Source organism: Cydia amplana, chromosome 4, assembly GCF_948474715.1.
Source record: "Cydia amplana chromosome 4, ilCydAmpl1.1, whole genome shotgun sequence".
In the NCBI taxonomy this organism is placed as follows: Eukaryota; Metazoa; Arthropoda; class Insecta; order Lepidoptera; family Tortricidae; genus Cydia; species Cydia amplana.
In genome coordinates, this window is record NC_086072.1 from 21,861,518 (window position 1) to 21,884,119 (window position 22,602).

Here is a 22,602-nt window from a genome sequence, read left to right on the forward strand (position 1 = left end):
TTTACTGACAAATTGTTTGACCAACTATATAAAAAAGTTGACGATAGTCTATGACTAAATATTTTTTTCTACTGGCAACTTTTGTTGCTACGTCGATCGTTTCTGTCAAGCTTTGCCGGCGATGAATTCGTTTTTATTTATTTTCTAAGAAGAAAGTTAAAGGAATCCCGGAAATAATTTAGGAATAAAGTAGGATTATACAAATTCTACTTTTAAAATGTACTTTCGTGGTATGTATTTATGTCTTTAGCTACTTATACGCCCTATAACCTAAACCTTTAGGTAGGCCGCTTTTCAATTACGATTTTATAGCTTAGAAACCAATAAACACACATAATCATCCAACAAATACCGTATTTGCACCCAAGTTTAACTGGTAACAGGCACTAATAATGTCTAATATAGGTAAAAATATGTAAACAGTAAAGGACACGTCAGTGTTATCAGTAGCCCAAGCGCCGCATTTCACTGGAGCCATTACAAAAATATTTAACGTAAAAAGCGTCTCTAACTACTTTTTAAAACTTTTTCATACTTTCTAACAACATGTTAGGCCGGGGCAAATCAGGTAATAGTTGAATCCTGCTGAAAATATTTTTTTCATTCCTTGAAAGGGATCATACAGAAGTGCATCATAAAAATATCAAATTCTCGTATGAATATTATTAATAACTCTCTATTATATTTTGTCCTGAGCAATAATAGCCAATAGATGCCACCTTTTATTCAAAATGATGGTAAATAATGCAACGCAATAATGGTTAATAATTCTTTTCAGCATTTGTATTAGTAAGCATCGTAGCACTAGGCCATGCCAACACACTGCCGGGCACGATCGACGTGAAGCGGCTGGAGGGCATCCTGCAGGAGAACCTGAAGAGCAAGGACCTCAGCTCCCTGTACTATGCGGTGAAAGGCCTGAAACAGCTCAACGCCAAGATCCCTAACATCTGCGAGGTGAGAATATAGCACAAATAGTGTTTGGTGTTGAAAGTACAGCCTTAATGTCTACTGCCTAAATCAGGGGTCACAAATTAGTTTTGTCAAGGGTCTGGTACTTAAAATAAAATAACCATGACAGACCGTTTCTCCTTGAGTTTATTGAATAAGCAAAACTATAAAATATCTGATCGAGACATATAAAATACTAACCCAACACTATGATCTCAAAGACTTCCATAAGATGCTAGAACGCAATAATAACAACCGTCTGAGAGGTCATCAGTATAAGCTGGTGTCTCGCAGGTCCTACAATAATCCTCATAGACACTTCTTTAGCAACAGAGTGGTCAAAGCTTGGAACAAACTCCCAGAAGACGTAGTATCGGCCCAAAGTGTCAATGAGTTCAAGAACAAATTAGATAAGCACAATGCAAATTCTACTCAGCACGGAAAACTCTGTTGATGACTCTGGATACAGGCATTATCAGTTATTTCAACTGCCTGCCTGCTTTATAAATAATAATAATAATAATAATGGGATAGTCCGCCGGTTCCTCTCTCTGCAGCCCTGACCACCGGCAGCTTGGGCCTTGCCCCGCTGCTGGCGGCACCCTAGGTTAGGTTTTTTATAATATGTTTATAAGTATTTTGTATTGTTTTTGTAAGTGTTTTTGTATTTTATTTTTATATCCATATTATAAAATAACCTAACTTAAGACCAAAAATAAATAAAGAGAATAATAATAATAAATAGGTTGGCGGTCCGATCCGCCATTTGGTGACCTTCATTTGGTACTCTAAGTGAGAACTTATTTCCATACAGTAGGCTGGTGGCTCTTGAGGTGGTCCGGCTGTGGAGGATCACACACAGCCTTAAAGGCTTCAAAACATAAGCAGTCCTTCTGTAGTTGGAAGAAAGATAAATTCCCCAAGTCTTTAATTTTGCATGCATGCTGCAGCTACAGCATGACTCAAAATTACAATTACTCTGTATTTTTGATAAAATAGTTTATACATACATACATAATTACATAGGCAATTAAATTGCCACCACAAATGGGCCCTACGAAGACCCGCTGGCATTATACTGAATTGGGTCCATTTCGTGCTGCACACTTATTGATTTCTTCTTTTCTTGCTGTTGTTTGTACATGTCGGTACTGGTACATGTTTTGTCATGGTCACGAATAAAAATCTTTTATCTGTTTTATCTTTTATGATATAATGTGGGTGTGCAATTTTTTTTTACAGTGGTAGTTACAAAAGATAGAATGTTTGTTACATTTCATGTTTTCATGTTCAATATATGTTCTATTTTGCATGTTTTTGTTCCCAGGACTTAAAAACTATAAAATACGACCTCAAGAACATTGAGCAAGTGTACTACCTCACCAACACGGCGGCCCTCTCCAACTGCCTCAACTCCCTCAAGCCCGAGGTCCTGAGCGCTCCCGCCCAGACCCTGGACAAGAAGGACGCCACCATCCCGGAGCTGTACTACGCCGTGTACTCGCTGAAGGCTCTCGGAAAGGGCTCCGTGTATGACAAGGAGGATGGGCTTAAGAATCTCATTCAGTTGCTGAAGAAGGATGATTCTCCGGCTAAGTATGTTTGTTTTCTGTTTGATAACATTGTTTTATTTAACATGCAATTGCTTAAACTGAAGGTTTACAGTTTAAAATTTAACTAATTACTGGTCACAAACTTTTTAGTTATTAAGACATGTTATATTTGCTAAAAAGTTTATGATTTGCTTACTAAATTTAATAGAATTTATATAAACTTATATTCATATTTCAGGTTAGAATACTTTTCAAAAGAATCCTGTAGTTCTTTTTTTTTACCTTGTATTTTAATAAAACTCACGCAGCGTTACTACGTATGGGCCCGCCGCGCCGCTTCGCGTTCGCGAGATGTTCGCTTACATAACACGCAGCGTCAGCCTGTGACATATCCAGGAGCACGAAAGTATATAATCAAGCTAAAGCATATCAGTACGGATATGATGGTCGTTCTTGTCTACGTGACAGCGTGATAAAACGGTGTCCGTCACTTTCTTTCCCACGGTGTTAAACAGTGACAGTTATTTTATCACGTGGATAAAGATGGATAAAGCTATCCATAATAGGCTGGCTGGACAAAAGTTTTAAAAACGAAAAATTGCCATAAAACTTGAATATTAGTTGAACTATAATGATTGTTTGTACCTCTCAGTTACGGCTACGTGTTCGGGCTCTGCGAGCACATGGGCTGCCTGGCGTGGAGCGCGGCGCACGCGGAGGGCGTGCTGCTGGCCGCGGACGAGAGCGACGCCAGGGCCCTGCACTTCGAGGGAGGCCTACCTGTCACTTCTCTAGTACTCTCCACCGTACTCAGGTGAGACTGTCCGATATTTGTTATTATACTAAACAAGCAGTTTCTCCACTCGAGAATCAGCGACGAGATCGAAAATCGAGATTCTCGAGGTGGCTCGTTGTGCCTATTACAGTCGCCATCAGATATATCGCTTTTGTTTGCTTTTTTTAACTCACTCAATATATTTTCTCTCTCTGCACCAATTGAAGGTATCTCTGTTTGGCCCTATGGTTGACTGGTAGAGAATGCCATTTGGCATTAAGTCCGCCATTTGTACATTGTTGTATATATTTTGTGCAATAAAGTTAAATAAATAAATAAAATAAATAAATATCAGAGCGGCCAAGGTGTTCACAATGTATGAACACGCACTCTAACGCCCGGACAATACAGGCGCGTTCAGATATTTGTGAGCGCCTTGACCGCTCCGATATATCTGATGGCGACTGTGCATAACCATGGAAAAGATTTCACACGAAAGCAGGAAGTCAGAATGTTCGATGTTGGTTTTCCATGGTACTTTTTAGGGGTCCATACCCAAAGGGTAAAAACAGGACCCTATTACTAAGATTCCGCTGTCCGTCTGTCAGTCACCAGGCTGTAACCCATGAACCGAGACAATTGAAATTTGCACAGATGATGTATTTCTGTTGCCGTTACAACAACAAATACTAAAAACAGAATAAAATAAATATATAAGTGGGGCTCCCATAAAACAAACGTGGTTTTTTTTGCCGTTCATTGCGTAATCGGATAATGGCACGGAACCCTTCGTGCGCGAGTCCGACTCGCACTTGGCCGGTTTTTTGTCCAGCTAAATCTAGGTAATTCTGATTTGCAGGACGTACAAGTCCCTGTCGAAGCCATCGCCCCTGACCTCGGAGCAGAAGCTGAAGTTCGCCGCGTACCTGGTGTCGCGGCGCTCCGTCAACACGGCGCGCGGGGCGGCGCTGCTGCTGGGCGCGGCGCAGGCCCTCGCTGACGACCAGGTAACTGCTGACATACATACATCACCCCCGACCGAGGAACAATATACCTACTTCAAATTGTAATAGCCCGGGATGTAGTTGTTTATTTTTTAGAAATTACTGCCTACCTGTCAGGGGGTGGCGGATGGGTACCGGGCTCGATTAGCTTAGTTTTACGTATATTACACCTGTGCCTAGTTAATTCATCCGATACCAAAATTTGCACCTCCCATACATTGGATGACACTACTTCCCGTAGTATAATGACAAAACTGTCTGAGAGTTGTCTATGTTTTTCAAACCGGTGCTAGAAAAACTTTATTCGATTTTTTTTCTTAAACAACTTCTTTATTTATTGAATGGTACTAAAAGTGATCTCCAAAGTTGCTAGTCGAAACCTAGGTGTAAAAACCACATTGAAAAGGTCTAATCTAAAGTCCATGCTAAAACAACAGTAGTAATTCTATAATAAAATCTTTCACAGCCATCACCCATCTCCATCGCCATCAAAGGCAAAAAGTACATCTCGTCCGACTCGGACTCCATCGAGATCTCCATCACGGACCTGCTCGGGCGCCCCGTCAAGGGCCTCAAGGCCGACAAAGTCGTCGCCCAGTCCGGCACCAGACTCGCCGATGACGTAGTTGTGCTGTCTAAACAACCTTTAACACAGAAGCCGAACGAACCTACAACTTTCATCCTGAACTTAAGCAAGATTAAAGCTCAATATGGCTTGTACAAGATAGCCCTAAGCGCGGATAGTAAGACGGCCAGCGTGAATGTAGCAGTGCTCGGAGAGATCCAGGTGGGGAGCGTGGAGGTGGGCATCGGGGACGTGGACGGGACGACTAGTCCGAGGCTCACCACGGTGGCCTACCCCAACAAACTGGCGGAAAAGCTGCAGGCGGACCATATGCAGAAGTGAGTATTTTTTATGAAATACATATAAATAGGTTAAGTTATTAGCATAAAAAAAGAGCGTACCTCGCCATCAAACTCCACAGTTTGGCGAGTTTTATGTAATTTATAAAATGTATGTTAGTTTATCATGAATAAAAAAAAATAAAAAATAAAAAAAATATGTAGCCGAAAGCCTTTTATTGACTGAACGTTAGCGAAGGTCTCCGTTTCTGCTTCAGCTTGGGCAAAAATGATTTTGTATGTCCGGATTTTCTCTTCGGTAGATCGCATATTTCAACCAATTCGCGTGTTCGGTGATTACCATTACCAAACCATTATGTTAATGGACCATTATGTTGTCTGTAGTAAATACATTGATTGATTAAAATTATGATCGTTTTTGAGGGCGTTGGTTGTGAGAGATATGTCATGAAGCCTCGTGAACGTCAGCTGTCGCTCCGTTGGTAGACACTATCAATTAAAGTTAACGCAGCGTTACCGCGTAGTAGATTAAACTATGATTATATTCCAGGGTGACCCTGAAGCTGACCGTGAAGGACAAGTACGGAGCCCCGGTGCTGGTGCAGCAGGCCTTCGTGCGCGTGGCGCCCGCGGCGGCGGCGGCGGCGACCCCCGACCTCGAGGCCATCTACGTGGCCGAGCCTGACAACGCCAAGGCCTACAAGGTCGACCTGGTGAGTGTACTCTACTATAACTAGTGGCTCTGTGAGCTGTAGACCTCGCAAGCATAGCTTATTGGGACCGTGCACGATGACAGCGCCACACAGCGGTTTGATCAATCAACAATACAAAGATTTTAATTTATTTAAAACAAATACGAAGTTTAAGTGAAAAAAAATATACAAAAAGCTATGTCTTACTGGGGATCGAACCCAGACTTTCTGTGTGCAAACAAAAAAAAGCGATTATTTACAAAATGCGCCATGATAGTTCTTAGCTAAGCTGACGAAATTCGGCTACTCATTCTCGAATACAAACTAAATATCTAAATACCGCCTAAACCAGCAATACAATTTTTCTGCATTTTTTGCCATTTACTATGTAAATATGTCTCAAAAAGAAAAAACTCTTATGATACCGATACGATTATTTGTTTAGGCGGGAGCTATCACGACTCCGCCATTTTGAAAAATTTCCAAAAACCGGATCGACAAAAAAAAATTATTTAGTCATAGAATTCGGTCACAAAATTTCACGAAAATCGGTTAAGAATTGCGACCTGTAGAGGAGAACATACGGACATACAAAAGCAAAATGCTCGAGTCAAAACGTAGACCTTCGCTACGCTGCGGTCAATGAGATAATGACTACTTACGAAACGCTTTAGTCTACTGTAATGAATTCGACCATTCCCGTGTCGTCGCGGTCCAGAGGAATAAATAAAGGATAGAACAAGAGACATCAACGCGCTACTATTTAATGAACGCGAAGTGCGTTGATGTCTTTTGTTTTACCTATTTATTTATTGCGATACTTACCTAATTTTGTTTAATTATTTAGGGTTAGGTAGAAAAAGTATTCACTGTTGTATGCAATAGTGATATAATCGAGCCTTTCAATCTCGTATCTTACTTAGGTCACTCGGCAAGGTTCGTTTCCTAAACACGGTACTCGACTGAAGTAAAGGTGAAAGTTAATTTATGAATGAATGAATGAAATGAAATTAATGAAACATTGCATTACATTCGTTATTTATAACCTAATATTTCGTTATAACAGATATAAAAGCGGGATAATTAAATAATCGAATGATGAAATTGTTACCTATATTAGTATTTAGAATGTAAAACTACGCTTAGATTGAGATGATTACTCGTATCTACAAGTTGTATAACCCCCCCTTGTTTTGTCAGAACGTGGGTGCCATCTCGAAGCACCTGAGGCACGGCTCGGGCGCCTACTCGCTCACGCTGTACCTGGGGGACGGCGCCGCGGCCGCGCCCATCGCCTGGCACCTCGGCGACGTGCTGCTCAACTTCGGACATGAAGTCGCGTTACCTGGTCAGTATTAGAGATGCACCGAATATCCGGTTACTATCCGCTATCCGACCGTTATTTTAGTATCCGGCCGGATACCGGATAGTAAAATTAACACATTTTGTGGTAAAAAATGGAATCTAAAAAACAGTCACGGTCATAATCGAATCAGTTTATTCTTTTAAAACAATATTAACTTAATATTTTCTTTAATAAAACAAATTTAATTAAGTTTGATGATCATTAAAAAAACGATTTATTTGTCTTTAATATTGAAAATCCGTCAAAGGAAAATTGTGATACGTAATGACATGATAAAACTCGTTACGATCCTAGAAATGTGTCCGCGCGAACGTTCACTACGAAACAGGTCGAAACCTGCACGACGCGCACCTGCAAAACTCAAAATATAAGTATAGTTCCGCCGGCCAAATATCCGGCGGCCGGATACCGGATATCCGGTATCCGGCCAAACAACTATCCGTTGCATCTCTAGTCAGTATTACTATACTCTTGGGAACGTATCTTCCAAGAATCAAAGGTTAAGAGACAATCCTACACTAGCGTTTCACGTCTGTCAGCGTCTAGTCAACGCTTAGACGCCATGGCCGCCGCTCGACGTGACGTTGGCGTACCTGCGCAGCGACACCATTTACCATAGCGCTGACTAGATGCCGACACTCAAAAGGGCGCTTTATCCTCTAGCCGCCCATACGTCAAACCTTGCCAAGCAAAATGAAATTTTATTTTGTCAACACAAAGTTCAAATTAGAATGGAACAGGAGACCTTTTTATAGGTCTCTGGGCGGCTAGAGGACATAGTGTGGGTGTTACTTTTACTGTTTTTGTTTATGTGACTTTCCATAAAGGATACGTCCTTATAATTCATGTGCATAAGGATCCTTCCACCAGAAAAGGGTGCATAAACACACGAAGCGTGGATTCTTCTCTTGATGGAGAGCCACATATAATTTTGTGTACTTTTATTTTATTGTTTAGTTTCTTCCCCAGCAACCCCAGCTCCGGCCAGTCGCGGCCCGCTCCCCGAGATCGGGCACCTGTTCCGCTCGGCGGAGCCCCGGCCGCCGCGGCTCGTGTCCGACGTGTTCGCGGCGGCCTGCGCCGCGCCCCTGCTGCTGCTCCTCGTGCTGTGGGCCAAGCTCCGGGTCAACCTGTCCCACATGCCGCTCACACCCAGCATGCTGCTCTTCCATCTAGGCTTGGGAGGTGAGATACTCGTTATCTGAAACTTGGATTTCAAACTAAACATAATCGCCGTAACACCCTACCGCACCGTGACCTTGGTGCGGTGCGGTAGTGTGTTACGGATATAAGTTGGAGGTACAGTCAGCAGCAGAAGTAGCTAAGCGGGCTAGGTGTTCAAAATGATCTTGACGCGACTTTATTGTTAAGAGAATATGAGCCTGTCTAGGTAATTTTGAATACCTCGCCCGCTTAGCAACTTCAGCTGCTGACTACGTCGCGCCCCTATTATTAAAGCTTTTTTACATTATTCGATTCAACGTCGAGAGTATGAGAGCGGCAAGGTGTTCACAGTATCTGAACACGCACTGTAACCCTACCCTAACCCTAGTAGAGGCGTTTTCAGATATTTGTGAGCGCCTTAGCCGATATATCTGATGGCGACTGTACATACAATATTTAGGCTAAATTTTCCTTTTGGCTTCCTTATGGTCGTATTCGATATCCGCGGTGTCTCGCGCCTAGTAACTATTATACTGCTCCCACCAAAAACTCATTAATTTCTAGCAACAATGAACATTGTTGTAACTGAATGGTAATGATCCGTGTTGTGCAGGTTCCCTGGCGCTGTACGGCGTGCTGTGGCTGCGGCTGTCCATGTTCGAGACGGCGCGCTACCTGCTGCCGCTCGCCGCCGTCACCTTCCTGGCCGGCCACCGCCTGCTGCGCCGCCTGGTGGCCGACAAACAACACTAACACCGCGCGAGGCAACATCGCTGTGGTCACAAAACAGATACAGTACAGAAATCAATCTACATACAAAGTGCGCTCGAGCAACGCACACATAGACACTGCTCACGGACACGATATCTCGGACCGGTTGGGACCAGTGCGAGCGCGAGTGTCAACCGCTTGAGACACGCGTCTGTGAACTTTTTTGTGCAATTATGGAGAAACTAAAAAAAGTTATTATAACTGTTCAGTGGACGGTTGTTTAAATTCAACATTAAACGGTGAATTGTCGTTTTTTAAGCTATCTAGCTAGTGGTTTCGGAGAGGTAAGTAGATATCTGCTTGTATTTCGATGGTTCGTTTTAACGTTAAACAGAACAGTTAGGTAGGTAGGTAAGCACCCCGCCCCGACCTCTACCAGATACGAGTGCCACTGCCACGATAATTTTTTGTGCATAAGTCATAGTTGACAACCCTAGAGCGACCGCCGAGCATAGGTATGAAAAGTGAAGTACATACATACATGTGATTGACTTCTGTACTGTATCTATTTTGTGCTGTGGTCTAGCCTTAGCGGAACCTGCCCGATGAGAGGATAACTAGTATAACAGAAGGCTCACTAAGTGTTAACGCCTCAGGTCTGAGCCTTATAACGACATAGATGTCGTTATAGGGCTATCCAGGTTCCGGTTCCAGGTCTATATATGACGAGAAAATAACACCTTCATCCGTTCAATATTACCTGCCATACTAAGATTACTTAGCGTGAATGTGTAAAATCTAGCATGTCAAAGACTGCCCGAAATCATCTGCAAATAATCATGTCTTAGAGAGGTTCTAGCCTATTAAACTACATAGTTTATATCCTAGGTAAATACGCCTTAGGATAGTTAGGATGTAATATTGAGTGGAGCATTTGTGAAGCGGGATGTTGTTAAATAAGCTTCAGTATGACCATGCATTGTTTTTGACAGAATAGACTGCTAGATCTTTTAATAAAAGGGCAAATAAATGCATGGAGTTACAGAAATATTTGTAACAATAAAGTGAAGTGAGATTTATAAACACTTAAAACAAAATTGCAATATCTAAAGTACTGTACGATAAAACTAGGTACATTTCTAATCTAACGAGCGTGATTAGAAATGTATGTATGTTATACTTCGTTTTTTTTAGCATTAGAAATTTGGTAAACAATCTTGATGTGTCTTTTAATTGAAAAACATATTTTAAAAATAAGTTACGGTAAATATGTAACAATTATGAATCTAATACGATCTTTTATAGTCTTCTGATTTCATAAGTAATAGTTATTATTTTTTAAAAAGTGTTTTTCAATTAAAAGACATGTCAAAATCGCTTACCTTCTTTCTAATGCTAAAAAAAACGAACTATAGTATACATACTAATGTAAGTATGGTTGGTTCAGAAAAGATCGGTTTGTCTAGATAATATTGTGCACGAAGAGAGTGCATGATGTTACAGTCATAACACTAACATTTGCTATTTATTTGTTTGTGTGTATGTGCAATCAATATGCTCTATTATTTTTAACAAATCCAAAAAAGGTCTCTATTACCCTTTTCTCACAAAATTATTAAAAACACGTGTGGATTGAGCCCTTCTAAGTTTATGTCATTCCTCGTACTCTGTAGCATATTTCATTGCTTAAGAACTAACCAAGGAAGTATGCTTCAGGGTTCCGATAATTATAGATTTTATAAAATAAAGATGTTGGTTCTTTTAATATTTTGTATTATTTGTCTACTATTCTACGTTTCTACGCCGCCAAACTTACGTTATTTCAAATGTACGTGTAGAAGCAACATCACATAAATTATATAAACAGCGCGTTCGGACCAGACGCAAAATGATTGCCAGACGCATAATGTTTAGGGGCCAGTGACCCGAAGTTTATTGACTTAGTATGCGAAGTCCTTGAGGCCTACTGAAAGGCCTCTCTTCTATGTAAACTATACAGATTGCGAGTATGAATAATCGCTCTGTCTGTCCAGATGCAGGCTTTGTAAAGTATTTACACAGCGCAGCGCCTCTCTCGTCTACGTATAAGGATCCTAAGCGAATCTTAAAAATGTTCTTCTGCATTTTTCTCGAAATCGATTTTTTCCTGCCATTATTCGGCGCGACCGTACTTTTAACTCACGCACCATCAAACGCTTTAGGCCCTCTGCTAAAACATGCGCGAGTGTTTTCAATATACACAAGCAGGTGTGCACCCGCGCATATTTTAGCGGAGGCCATTCCATGCCATATAGTATGACGCATGTAGCTCCAATTCCACTAGTCTATTTCTGGACACGGCTAAACTTCATGAAATTAGGTAGAATAGACTGTTCTAAATTCAATAGAGGGATTCATTTGGTAATGGCAGGATAGTCAATTAAATACAATTGTAGTCATTAAAAGTTAAATTTTATTTATAATTATTATCACACGTTACCGATTCTAAGAAAATTGCATTAAGAACCTAATCCAAACTAATTCTTAAAAAAAGTACAAAATGCAGGAATAAAATTAATTCTTAATTAATATCTTATTAAATTTATACTTATACTATACTCTCTGTCCGCCAGGTACTTACAATAAAGGTCACTTATCTTATAAGTAGTCAATATTCTATGAGATGTCAAGAGGAATTTATGAAAAAAGATTTTCACATAGCAATAACCGTACCGGCTCCACCGGTAGATATCAATTTGCTAGGCATTTACTATTATTGGAACAAGTAATACTGTCAGTCCGTGCACTCACTCGTTCAGCGATCGAGAAAACATACATACAAAATACACACTTCATAATAATATTGTGCCTTATCCAAGGTCTTAATAGCATAAAATAATTCATTTTATACATGTTTTATACAGAAAGTTCTATATAGAAAAGCGATTAAAAGTTTAACATCGCCTAAGTGTAGTGCAGGGGTCACCGCCAAATGTCCGCATCCCAGACCGGCTACCTATTTTTTTTTGCTTATTTAATAACTCGAGGAGAAACGGACCGCGATGGTCATTTTATTTGAAGAACCGGACCCCTGAAGAATCTAATTGGCGACCCTAGGTGTAGTGCGTACATGATAAACATACCCCGGCCGGCGAGAGCAAAAATGCGTCTGCTCCTAGTGCTTAATTAAATATAGACTATTCTATCGCCATATGGATGTCTATAGAATAGTCGACTTTTAATTAAGCACAATTTTTTTTTTAAACTGAGCCATTAGTATTTGTTATTTATTTCAACTTGATACCTCCACGCGTTTCTAAGAATAACCCTAAAACAATTTTAAACTGAATAAATACAAACACTCGGTTTTAATTTTGTTTACAACAATAATTAATACTTCTGCATATCATAACGGTGGTCCAGTACATCGTGTTGTTTTTATCGACATCGACCAAAGTGTGTGTCCTCGCACTATTAAGCTGTCAACGCATTTTTGCTCTCGCCGGCCGGGGTATGATGATAAATAAGTAAGTCTAAAATGTTAAAACTCCGCGTCGAGCGTGAAGACGTTGTCCATGCGGCTGGACATGACGCCGCACTTCTGGTACTCGCCCACCTTCTTCTCGAAGAAGTTGGTCTTGCCCTCCAGGGAGATCAGGTTCATGAAGTCGAACGGGTTCTTTGTGTTGTAGTGCTGTGGACATACAAATACGTTGTTACTATTGTTTAGAGACTTTGCGAAGCTCCGCCATTTTGAAAAAAAAAAACTGTCATTCAGCTAGTGGTAATAGCAAATAATAGCTAGTGTAGTAATAGTGGTAATCTTGTATAGTTAGCCACAATAATAGAATTTCAAGGTAGAAAATGTGTTTGGGATGGTGTGGAATAAAAAAATTACTAACCCAAAAAAATGCAATACACACGAGCACATATGTGACGTTCCACGGTAAAAGGTACCTTATGGCCGCTGGCGCTTACGTCGCATAGCGCCGAAATAATATTGGAGCGGCGTTAATAATAGCGTAAGCGCCAACCGCCATAAGGTACCTTTACCCGTGGGACGTCACATATTCTCAATAAAAAAAATTAAACTAAAATCTACAATACAAATCAATAGTTACCTTTTCACCAATAAGGTCCATCAGCAGCCTATCGGCCACGAACTCGATGTATTCGGACATGAGGTCGCAGTTCATGCCGAGCAGCCGCACGGGCAGCGCGTCGGTGAGGAACTCCTGCTCGATCCGCACGGCCTCGCGGATGACGGCCAGCACGCGCGCCGCGCAAGGCTTCTGCACCAGGTGCTTGAACATCAGGCACGCGAAGTCCGTGTGGAGGCCCTAAGAACAACATAGCTTTATAGCTGTATGCCCCACAATCACAATAATCACGTGGGAATGTTGTTTACCGAGTTTACTCCATTGCACACCTCGATCAAAGAAAACAGTATAATTCACAATCCTAAAAGTAGAAGTAAAACGATTCACACACTTAATTCAGTCGTCCTAGTAGTAAAAACCGGCCAAGTGCGAGTCGGACTCGCGTTCCAAGGGTTCCGTACATTGTCTTTCTGTCATTTATAGGTGAAGAACTATTTTGTGTATTTTTTTCTTTCAAAAGGCTAATCTTTACTTTATGGACCGTCGATTTGGAGGGAGTGTTGGGTATGGGGGGGTAGAGGGTGCAAAGGCCTACCCCCCAGTCCAACCCCCATGGCGCGGAACCCCATGGTTATGGAGATATCCATGGTTAAAGTTTGTATGAAATTACTATGAAATAAAGGAGTAATGTCATAGCAGATGTCGAAAGGTGCCGTTTTGTGTTCATTTATATTACCTTTTATACCACACCACCATCCTCAAGATCACCAAAATCTCAAGGTCACGAAATTTATGATCACCAAAATCTCGAGGTCACCAAATTTTTTTATCCCCAGAATCTCAAGGTCACCAGAATCTCAAGGTCGCCGAAATCTTTGGTCACCAGAATCTCAAGGTCACTAAAAACCGAATCAGAGCACCCCACTATCCACGTGGGCTTGTCTGTCCTACCCCTAGAGAGCAATTCCAAAAACGGAGGCGGTAAGCCGAAGCTGCGGAGCCGAGTGCAGTGAGCGTGCTTTGTCACGCGAGGGCGGAAGGGCTGCTCTTCCGCAAGGAGCTACCCCCAGATCCAACAGCTTCACCGCTAAGTCGAAGGCTCGCGGAGTAGCCCCGAGGTCAGCGAGCGACCTCAGGGGCGACGAAGCGGGCCTTCGGGCGAAGCGCGCCCCCCCTCACCCCCTCCCCCTTCAAATTTTGCTGTAATCCCTTATTTCATAGTAATTCCATACAAACTTTAACCATGGATATCTCCATAACCATGGGGTTCCGCGCCATGGGGGTTGGACTGGGGGGTAGCCCTCTCCCCCCCTCCCCCCTCCCCACCCCAAAAATCGACGGTCCATAAAGTAAAGATTAACCTTTCAAAATATTAACCCAGTAGTTTCAGAGATGAAGGGGGGAGAATGGTCGGACAGACAGGGTCCTATAAAGGTTCCGTTTTTCCCATTTGAGATACAGAACCCTAAAAATAGTTCTAGTATCCTGCAGTCAGAGTAACTGAACATGATTACACCTTTATTCATTCACCTCGATTCATGATTATACCAGAATTCTGAATTAAGTAAGATGTGTGCAGTACTGAGTGTTGTTCCCACTTTTTTTACGAAAGGAGTTTAAGGAGTTGGGAATCCACATTGTCTTCCTCCTCCTATCATATTCCTTCTTTCAAAATAGCTTCCTCTATATCCCGGATGGTTCAATGTACTGAAATAGACCTTGGACACTTGGAAACTTCTTGGACAATGCTAAGTGTGTTTTGTATCTCCATAACAGGGATGTAACGGATGTGGTTTTATCGGAACCGAAAGCGGAACCAGATGTTTTAAATTTAGTTTATCGGAACCAGAAACGGAATCGGAACCGAAAACGGAACCGGAACCAGAACCGGAGCCTGAGCAGTTCTATCAGTAGGTATACATTACACAACACAACACATACGAGTAGGTACTTTAAATTCGAAAACACGGATATACCAGGACATCTAATTACTGCAGCACGTGGCAAGCGGGGCTATGAGCGAATGACTGGTATAAACCTGTTTGTTTTTGATGTACACCGCTCATGTCCCGCTGCCGCGCTAAGCATTGACATCCGATATAACTTCCGTTTCAAAAGTAACGGAACCGGAACAGAAACGGATGTGTAATACCAAGCGGAAGTTCCGACTTAACGGAAACGGAGCTCTGTAACATCCCTGCTCCATAACAAACAATTGTATGCGTAATAAACCTGTTTCTGTAAGCAACTGAGCAAATACCTAAATGTATAGGTAATATAAGTATGTATGTCTGCTACATTACAAAAAATATGTTTACTTTGGAGTATCTACTTTGTCAACAATGGAGCCTTATTCTGGTCATAAAATAGCAATCACTCGACTATGTGCTATTTTTCCACTGATAGCATATCTTCAAGAGCTTTGACAGTGCTTATCAATGGAATGACTGTAACCCAAACAGCTTAAAGATAACCCATACGTGACCACTTTATCAGACTGATTAGTGACCCAATTTATGCCAGCTTTAGGTTGTTTTATATTTCATGTTGTTTCAGTATGTCTTTTATTATTGTTTTTAACATGAATGGCATAAATAAAACTACTAACAATTAAACTACTTATAAATATCACGTGTTAATTCAAACCATAGCTTGTTTTCTCCATGCTGACGGTACTAAAAATCAATTGGCATAAAAAAACTGGACTTAGACTAAACTAACAATAAGTTTGCAGCAATTTTGATAGCACAGACTGTGCAAGTTTTATTTAAACTTCATAATTCCATAAAGTTAGACGTTTAAAATAACACTTGCACAGTCTAGGCTTTGAAAATCGCTGCCAACTTTAGCTTGGTACAACTCTAATCAATTTTGTAAGATCTTTACAAACCTCATCTCTGGAAATAAGCTCGTTGCTGAAGGTCAAGCCGGGCATGAGCCCTCGCTTCTTCAGCCAGAAGATGGAGGCAAAGCTGCCCGAGAAGAAGATGCCTTCAACTGCGGCGAAGGCTACTATCCTCTCTCCGAAGGTTGCAGTCTTGCTTCCAATCCACTGTAGAGCCCAGTCTGCCTTCTTTTTGATGCAAGGAAGTGTTTCTATGGCATTGAATAGGAAATCTCTGAAAAAAAAATTATGAATCAACTTCAACAGAATAAAGTGCGGGAGTATCATTATAAATGTCATATTTCCATAGAAATATGACATTAATGATGGCATACCACAATTTGTGATCAAAATGCCATGCAGTTATTTAGCTTGGCTCAATTCTGTCTACATAAGTACCTAACAGGATAAAAAAAATCTGTGCAAATAGAAAAACATGGTGACTCATTCTAATTCAATGTTGTTCCACATGACTGATCTTGTGGAACCGATAATAATATCACTAACATCTATGGATGGGTTTAGTTATGAATATTGATCAACAAAACGGCTGTTGAATTAACCCTTTATGGACATGCTAATATTTATTATATGGCAAAAAATTACCACCCAATTTTTTTCCTGTGCACTATTTTTAGGACTTTAAATAGGCCTTGAGGCTGGAACCATTTATTTTTTTAATCTGGGCGATTAAATGGTTAAAAATGTTTACATACCTTTCCTTAGGGTCTCTGATGTAAGTGTCAATCAATAAAGAGTACATTTCAGAATGTACATTTTCCATAGCAATCTGGAACCCGTAGAAGCACCTGGCTTCAGTGACCTGCACCTCTTGTGAGAAGCGCTCCACCAGGTTCTCGTTGACAATTCCGTCGGAGGCCGCGAAGAACGCCAGCACATGCTTGATGAAGTGTCTCTCGCTGTCCTTTAGGTTCTCCCAGTCATGCATGTCCTACAAACAGGTTGTGGTAAGGAATACGTAATTTAATAAACAGTAGAAGCTTTAGAAGTTTTTTGTTGTTTGATCCAAAATATTGTGACGCAATTCTGTTTCTGTTACACATATGGATTATTATAGAAAATAATATATTATGATGTGATGTAATTATGATATAAGTAAGAAGTGTTGCAAAAAATGAACATAACGTGTATCAAAATATTAGTGCAAATGAGGATACCTTTGAGAGATCCACTTCTTCCACGGTCCAGAAGGACGCTTCAGCCTTTTTGTACATTTGCCAAATGTCGTTGTACTGGATTGGAAAGATAACAAATCTGCGAGGGTTTTCGCGCAGCAGGGGCTCCAGCTGGGGGTCGAACGCGGGGGCGTCCTCGGTTTTTTCAACATCCATTTTGTCTGATTTTTCCTCTTTTGCGTTGCCGTTTTGTGCTGCGAGTACGTTACTCTTTACGGGTGACTAAAATAAACAATTTGTATGTTATTTGTGAAACAACTGTATGATGACAAGTTAACGAGATAAGGTTAGAAAGTCAATAGAAAATATGTACCTTGATGTGCACGTTGTTGATTCCGTTGTGGAGATTTTCCTTGTCGTTGATTTGAGACATTTTTCTATATTATTAACACTGGAGATATTTTAATGAAACAAAGGGCACTTTATTTTGCCACACAAATATTGTATAGCACAGCACAGTGATCAACACACATTAAAGTCAGAAAACCCACTGGAGACGTGAATTGCCGCTAGAATTTTCCACAACTCCCCGTATTTGTGTTTTTGATTACCCCAAATGGCGGGAAACTAGCTAAGCGTTCCAAAGCATACTTATAAGTTTCATCTTATCTAAACATTGCTAATATTTTGTAAATAGTCTTAAATAGTTTATTTTAAAAGGTTTTATTAAATAATAAAAACAATTATCTATAGAATTTTATTAATACAATATTTTTAGCATTAGCCTTTCTTATTCCAACTTTATTTATATTAATTTGTTAGTACCGTTTGGAACAAAGCAAAAATACGTTGAACGAACCATTCACGATACGTGCTTAAAAACGCGGGAACGCGCGAGATTTGGCCAGGCACTATACTTTTATTTGTAGTTAAAATATAAATCAGATTTTATATCCATTGAAAGAATTTCATAAATGTTTATTTTAATTAAATATAATACTTAATTTCACTTATCTACTTATAATCCACATTGCAAATAATAATAACTGTCACTGAGCAAAAATTGTTTGTTTGGTTGGTAAGTAATTTCCTGTTGGTCAGCTGTTCGGTTTGTCCATGAAGTTATATTTTTTAAACTGGAGCGAGTTGTCACTTTTTTTGCCATACTAATTTGAACCTTATCACCGAGACAGAAAGTTGTTCGTACCAGACTAGAGAAAACGGTCCACTTGAGATAGAAAAACCCGAGCCCTGTGTCTCACTCGCACATGTTGCCAATGTTAAAAAGATACCATTATGGTAGAAATTATATCAATAAACTACTGAATTTAATCACCTTCTTATACAATTTTAGTGCTATATTCAGACTACAGTTCTGATATCTTTTAAGTAATTTGTAAATAATTATGATGCCAATATTATTAACTGATTAAACCAAGCGCATACACAGTAAAAAAAAACTAAATTTTAGTATGGTAGAAGTTGTAGTAACTTTAAATATTAATTGGTATCCCCAACTTGATGACATTTCTTCAAAACACGTGAATGCGAAATTTCTTAAAAATTGTGAAGAAATATTGTGTTAAAGGTTGTTGGAGTGAAATAATTGCTAATTGTGGAATATTGTTTCACAAGAAAGCCACAATTATTACATTTTACTATAAAAATACAAGACAACATTGTCAAACTCATTAGGGTGACTATGATGTCGGCACGTTTTGAATCGGTCTCACAGAATTCTTATTAGTTATTATTAACGTAGGTAATGTAAAAGTAAGTTTAACATAATAGGTACCTTATGTCTTTATTTCGGCATGTTTAATTTAAGATTTGTTGTAGAACAATTGAAGGGATGTTTACAAAAACAACATAACTGCTTAGACCGGTTGACACTTTTTTAAGAACATTGTTAATCGTTTCAGGTGTCAACCAGTGTAGTCAGGTATGTTGTTTTTGTAAACATCCCTTCAATTGCCAAAATTTAAAACCAAAGTGCTTAACTCCTTAAACATTACAGACTCTCATTTATACATAATATTTTGTTAGGTGTGTTAAACTGTTTATATATGACATCGATTCTTTATAGGTAGGACACATTTCCGTCAATAGAAAAAAGGCACCAACTTTAAAAAAAGCGTCATATTTGCTAAACAGATCTTCAATGACGCTTATACTTAAAAAAAACTGAAGTGGACAAAAGGGAAGCGGTAGGCTTCCCTTTTGTCCACTTCAGTTTTTTTTATGAACATACCATGAGTGAGTGCGAAAGAGGCCGACTACAAATGAAAAAAAAAACCTGACCACTTAAAATTTCACTTTATTTAGAAAATGACACACCCTACTGATATATTCCATGTTATCCTAATATCCCACATACAGATGTCTTATGGTCACCCTAATTAGAACGAGATGCAGGGCTCTAGTTTGACTTCTCATGTGGACACACCAAGGACCGGAAAACCCCTCTTTACGCTTAATCCTATCCATTCGGTAACCCAATCAATTCGGTTACCGTATCATTCGGTAACCCTATCATACTGTTACCTGATTGTAACGGTAAGCTTATTGAAACGGTAACCTTAACCTTTAACCGAGTTAATCTCAAAACCCCATCGCGTTAGGGTTTTTGTTAGGGGTTTTTAACCGGTTTTTATTCAGTTATGGTAACCTTTATTATCGGTTGCTTATTGGTTTGCTACATTCGTATTTAGTGATGTGCCGTCAGTCAAATACCTACTAAAAGAAAAAGTTAATTTATTAATAGAACTAATAGTTTATTTTGTTATTTTTGTATTTTTTTTTTAATTTTGCATATTTTAATGTTTTTGTTTATTTTAATGTTTTTGTTTATTTTACTTATTTTGTCTATTTTTTTATTTTGTTTATTTTACTTATTTCATTTATTTTATTTGTCATTAATTTTGTTAATTTTATTTATATAATTTATTTTGATTATTTTGATTATTTTATTTATTTTGTTTATTTTACTTATTTTGTCTATTTTTTTATTTTGTTTATTTTACTTATTTCATTTATTTTATTTGTCATTAATTTTGTTAATTTTATTTATATAATTTATTTTGATTATTTTAATTATTTTATTTATTTTGTTTATTTTTTTTTATTTTTTATTTTATGTATTTGATTTACTTTATTTACTTTATTTACTTTATTTACTTTATTTACTTTATTTACTGTACTTTATTTACTTTATTTACTTTATTTACTTTATTTACTGTATTTACTGTATTTACTTTATTTTGATTATTTTAATTATTTTATTTATTTTGTTTATTTTTTATTTATTTTTTATTTTATGTATTTGATTTACTTTATTTACTTTATTTACTTTATTTACTTTATTTACTTTATTTACTTTATTTACTGTATTTACTTTATTTACTTTATTTACTTTATTTACTTTATTTACTTTATTTACTTTATTTACTTTATTTACTTTATTTACTTTATTTACTTTATTTACTTTATTTACTTTATTTACTTTATTTACTTTATTTACTTTATTTACTTTATTTACTTTATTTACTTTATTTACTTTATTTACTTTATTTACTTTATTTACTTTATTTACTTTATTTACTTTATTTACTTTATTTACTTTATTTACTTTATTTACTTTATTTACTTTATTTACTTTATTTACTTTATTTACTTTATTTACTTTATTTACTTTATTTACTTTATTTACTTTATTTACTTTATTTACTTTATTTACTTTATTTACTTTATTTACTTTATTTATTTATTTATTTTATTTATTTTATTTATTTTATTTATTTTATTTATTTTATTTATTTTATTTATTTTATTTATTTTATTTATTTTATTTATTTTATTTATTTTATTTATTTTATTTATTTTATTTATTTTATTTATTTTGTTTATTTTGTTTATTTTGTTTATTTTGTTTATTTTGTTTATTTTGTTTATTTTATTTATTTTGTTTATTTTATTTATTTCGTTTATTTTATTTTTTTTGTTTATTTTTTTATTTTTTTTATTTTGTTTATTTTATTTATTTTGATTATTTTTTTTTATTTTTTTTATTTTGTTTATTTTATTTATTTTATTTATTTTGTTTATTTTATTTATGTTATTTATTTTATTAGGATAAAGGTCATTTATTTAACTTAAAAGGTAATAATAAAAAAACATTACAACTAACTATGAAATCTATAAATTAAAAATTTAAAACCTTAACTAAAATTAAAATAAACCTACTTAAAAATTAAACTAATACTTATAATATTATATAAAAACTAAAATGCAATACTAATAAAATAGATGTCAATAATATAATTTATTTGTTTTTTTTTATTTATTTCATTTATTTTATCTATTTTATTTGTTTTATTTATTTTAGAAACTTACAAAATTAAAAGTAGTAGTATGTAACTACAAAAGTTAAATTAATTCAGAATAACATTCTAATTGAATAAAACGTTATTTAGTATAATCCTACATCTGGAATAAATATTCCGTTTTGTCTTTTTCATTTAAAATAAAAGTGTCATGATTTATTCACTTTCTATTTATTCTAAAATAACGAGTGCAAGAATTATTCTTATTCAAATCGATTGGAATAAGAATGAAATTTCTGTTTTTATTCTTATTCTTATTCAAGTTATTTTTTGCCCAACTCTGCTCTAGATTACTCTCGTGTTGTTGAAGGTGACTATTGAACAAAATCTGCAAAATATCTTTCATGTATGAAGTCAATTATTTGCACTTCCTAGTACCTAATAACATGAAGATAATAAATATACCTACACGGGCGAAGCAACATGCGTATTTAAATCGAAACGCTGCGCTCCGCTGGCACGCGCTACAACGCAAGTGCACCGAATGTTTAAAGGTCGTGGTATTTTCTATTGTATTAGGATATTTAGGATTAAGCAGAATGCGGTGAGAGTCATAGTGACAACAATAAAGCCTTATTATTGTACTACACTACAGTATTGTTATCAGTACTCTGCCGTGTCATGACTAATTGATGTAATTGTAGATACATGAGTTAGTGGTAACAAGGTTAAATGGCATTTATTTGGTCATATTATACGTCATATTATATGTAGTACAATGTATATAGATAGTAAAATGAATTTCACCCCTCTTTTCAATGGTCGGATTGATTTGAATTTTTTGAAGCCTTCGAAACGGTGATGATAATTTTATAATGAAGCTACATAGAAAGTAAACTGCGAAATTATAATTATGATGGTTCAATGTATATTTCTTTGCGTATTAAGTATGTATTTTGTTTATTATTCCTACCAGCCTTGAGGTCTTACGTATGCTATCTCTTTCACACCTACGGAAAGTGAATGAGATAGTAAATTACTGCAGGTAAGAAAAGAGTCCTACGCTTATCACTATAATTAAATAGATTTGCAGAAAGTTGC

At 37.5% G+C, this 22,602-nt stretch overlaps 2 protein-coding genes across 2 annotated transcripts; one reads left to right on the forward strand and one right to left on the reverse strand.

The window, feature by feature from the left end:
• The first annotated feature begins 64 nt into the window (after nucleotides 1–64).
• LOC134647556 (dolichyl-diphosphooligosaccharide--protein glycosyltransferase subunit 2) lies at nucleotides 65–9,122 on the forward strand. Its single transcript, XM_063501910.1, has 10 exons — nucleotides 65–230; nucleotides 779–957; nucleotides 2,279–2,547; nucleotides 3,157–3,318; nucleotides 4,139–4,286; nucleotides 4,750–5,186; nucleotides 5,698–5,860; nucleotides 7,040–7,187; nucleotides 8,175–8,390; nucleotides 8,983–9,122. The coding sequence occupies exons 1-10, from the start codon at nucleotides 218–220 to the stop codon at nucleotides 9,120–9,122; spliced, it is 1,875 nt and encodes a 624-aa protein (XP_063357980.1). The 5' UTR covers nucleotides 65–217.
• Nucleotides 9,123–12,586: 3,464 nt separating this feature from the next.
• Nucleotides 12,587–17,782, reverse strand: LOC134647374 (ribonucleoside-diphosphate reductase subunit M2). The gene is made up of 6 exons (XM_063501712.1): nucleotides 17,553–17,782; nucleotides 17,222–17,461; nucleotides 16,760–16,995; nucleotides 16,050–16,278; nucleotides 13,181–13,399; nucleotides 12,587–12,753 (listed from the first exon to the last, which is right to left on the reverse strand). Exons 1-6 carry the CDS (start codon nucleotides 17,610–17,612, stop codon nucleotides 12,601–12,603), a joined length of 1,137 nt encoding a protein of 378 aa, XP_063357782.1. The 5' UTR covers nucleotides 17,613–17,782; the 3' UTR covers nucleotides 12,587–12,600.
• Between the last annotated feature and the right edge of the window lie 4,820 nt (nucleotides 17,783–22,602).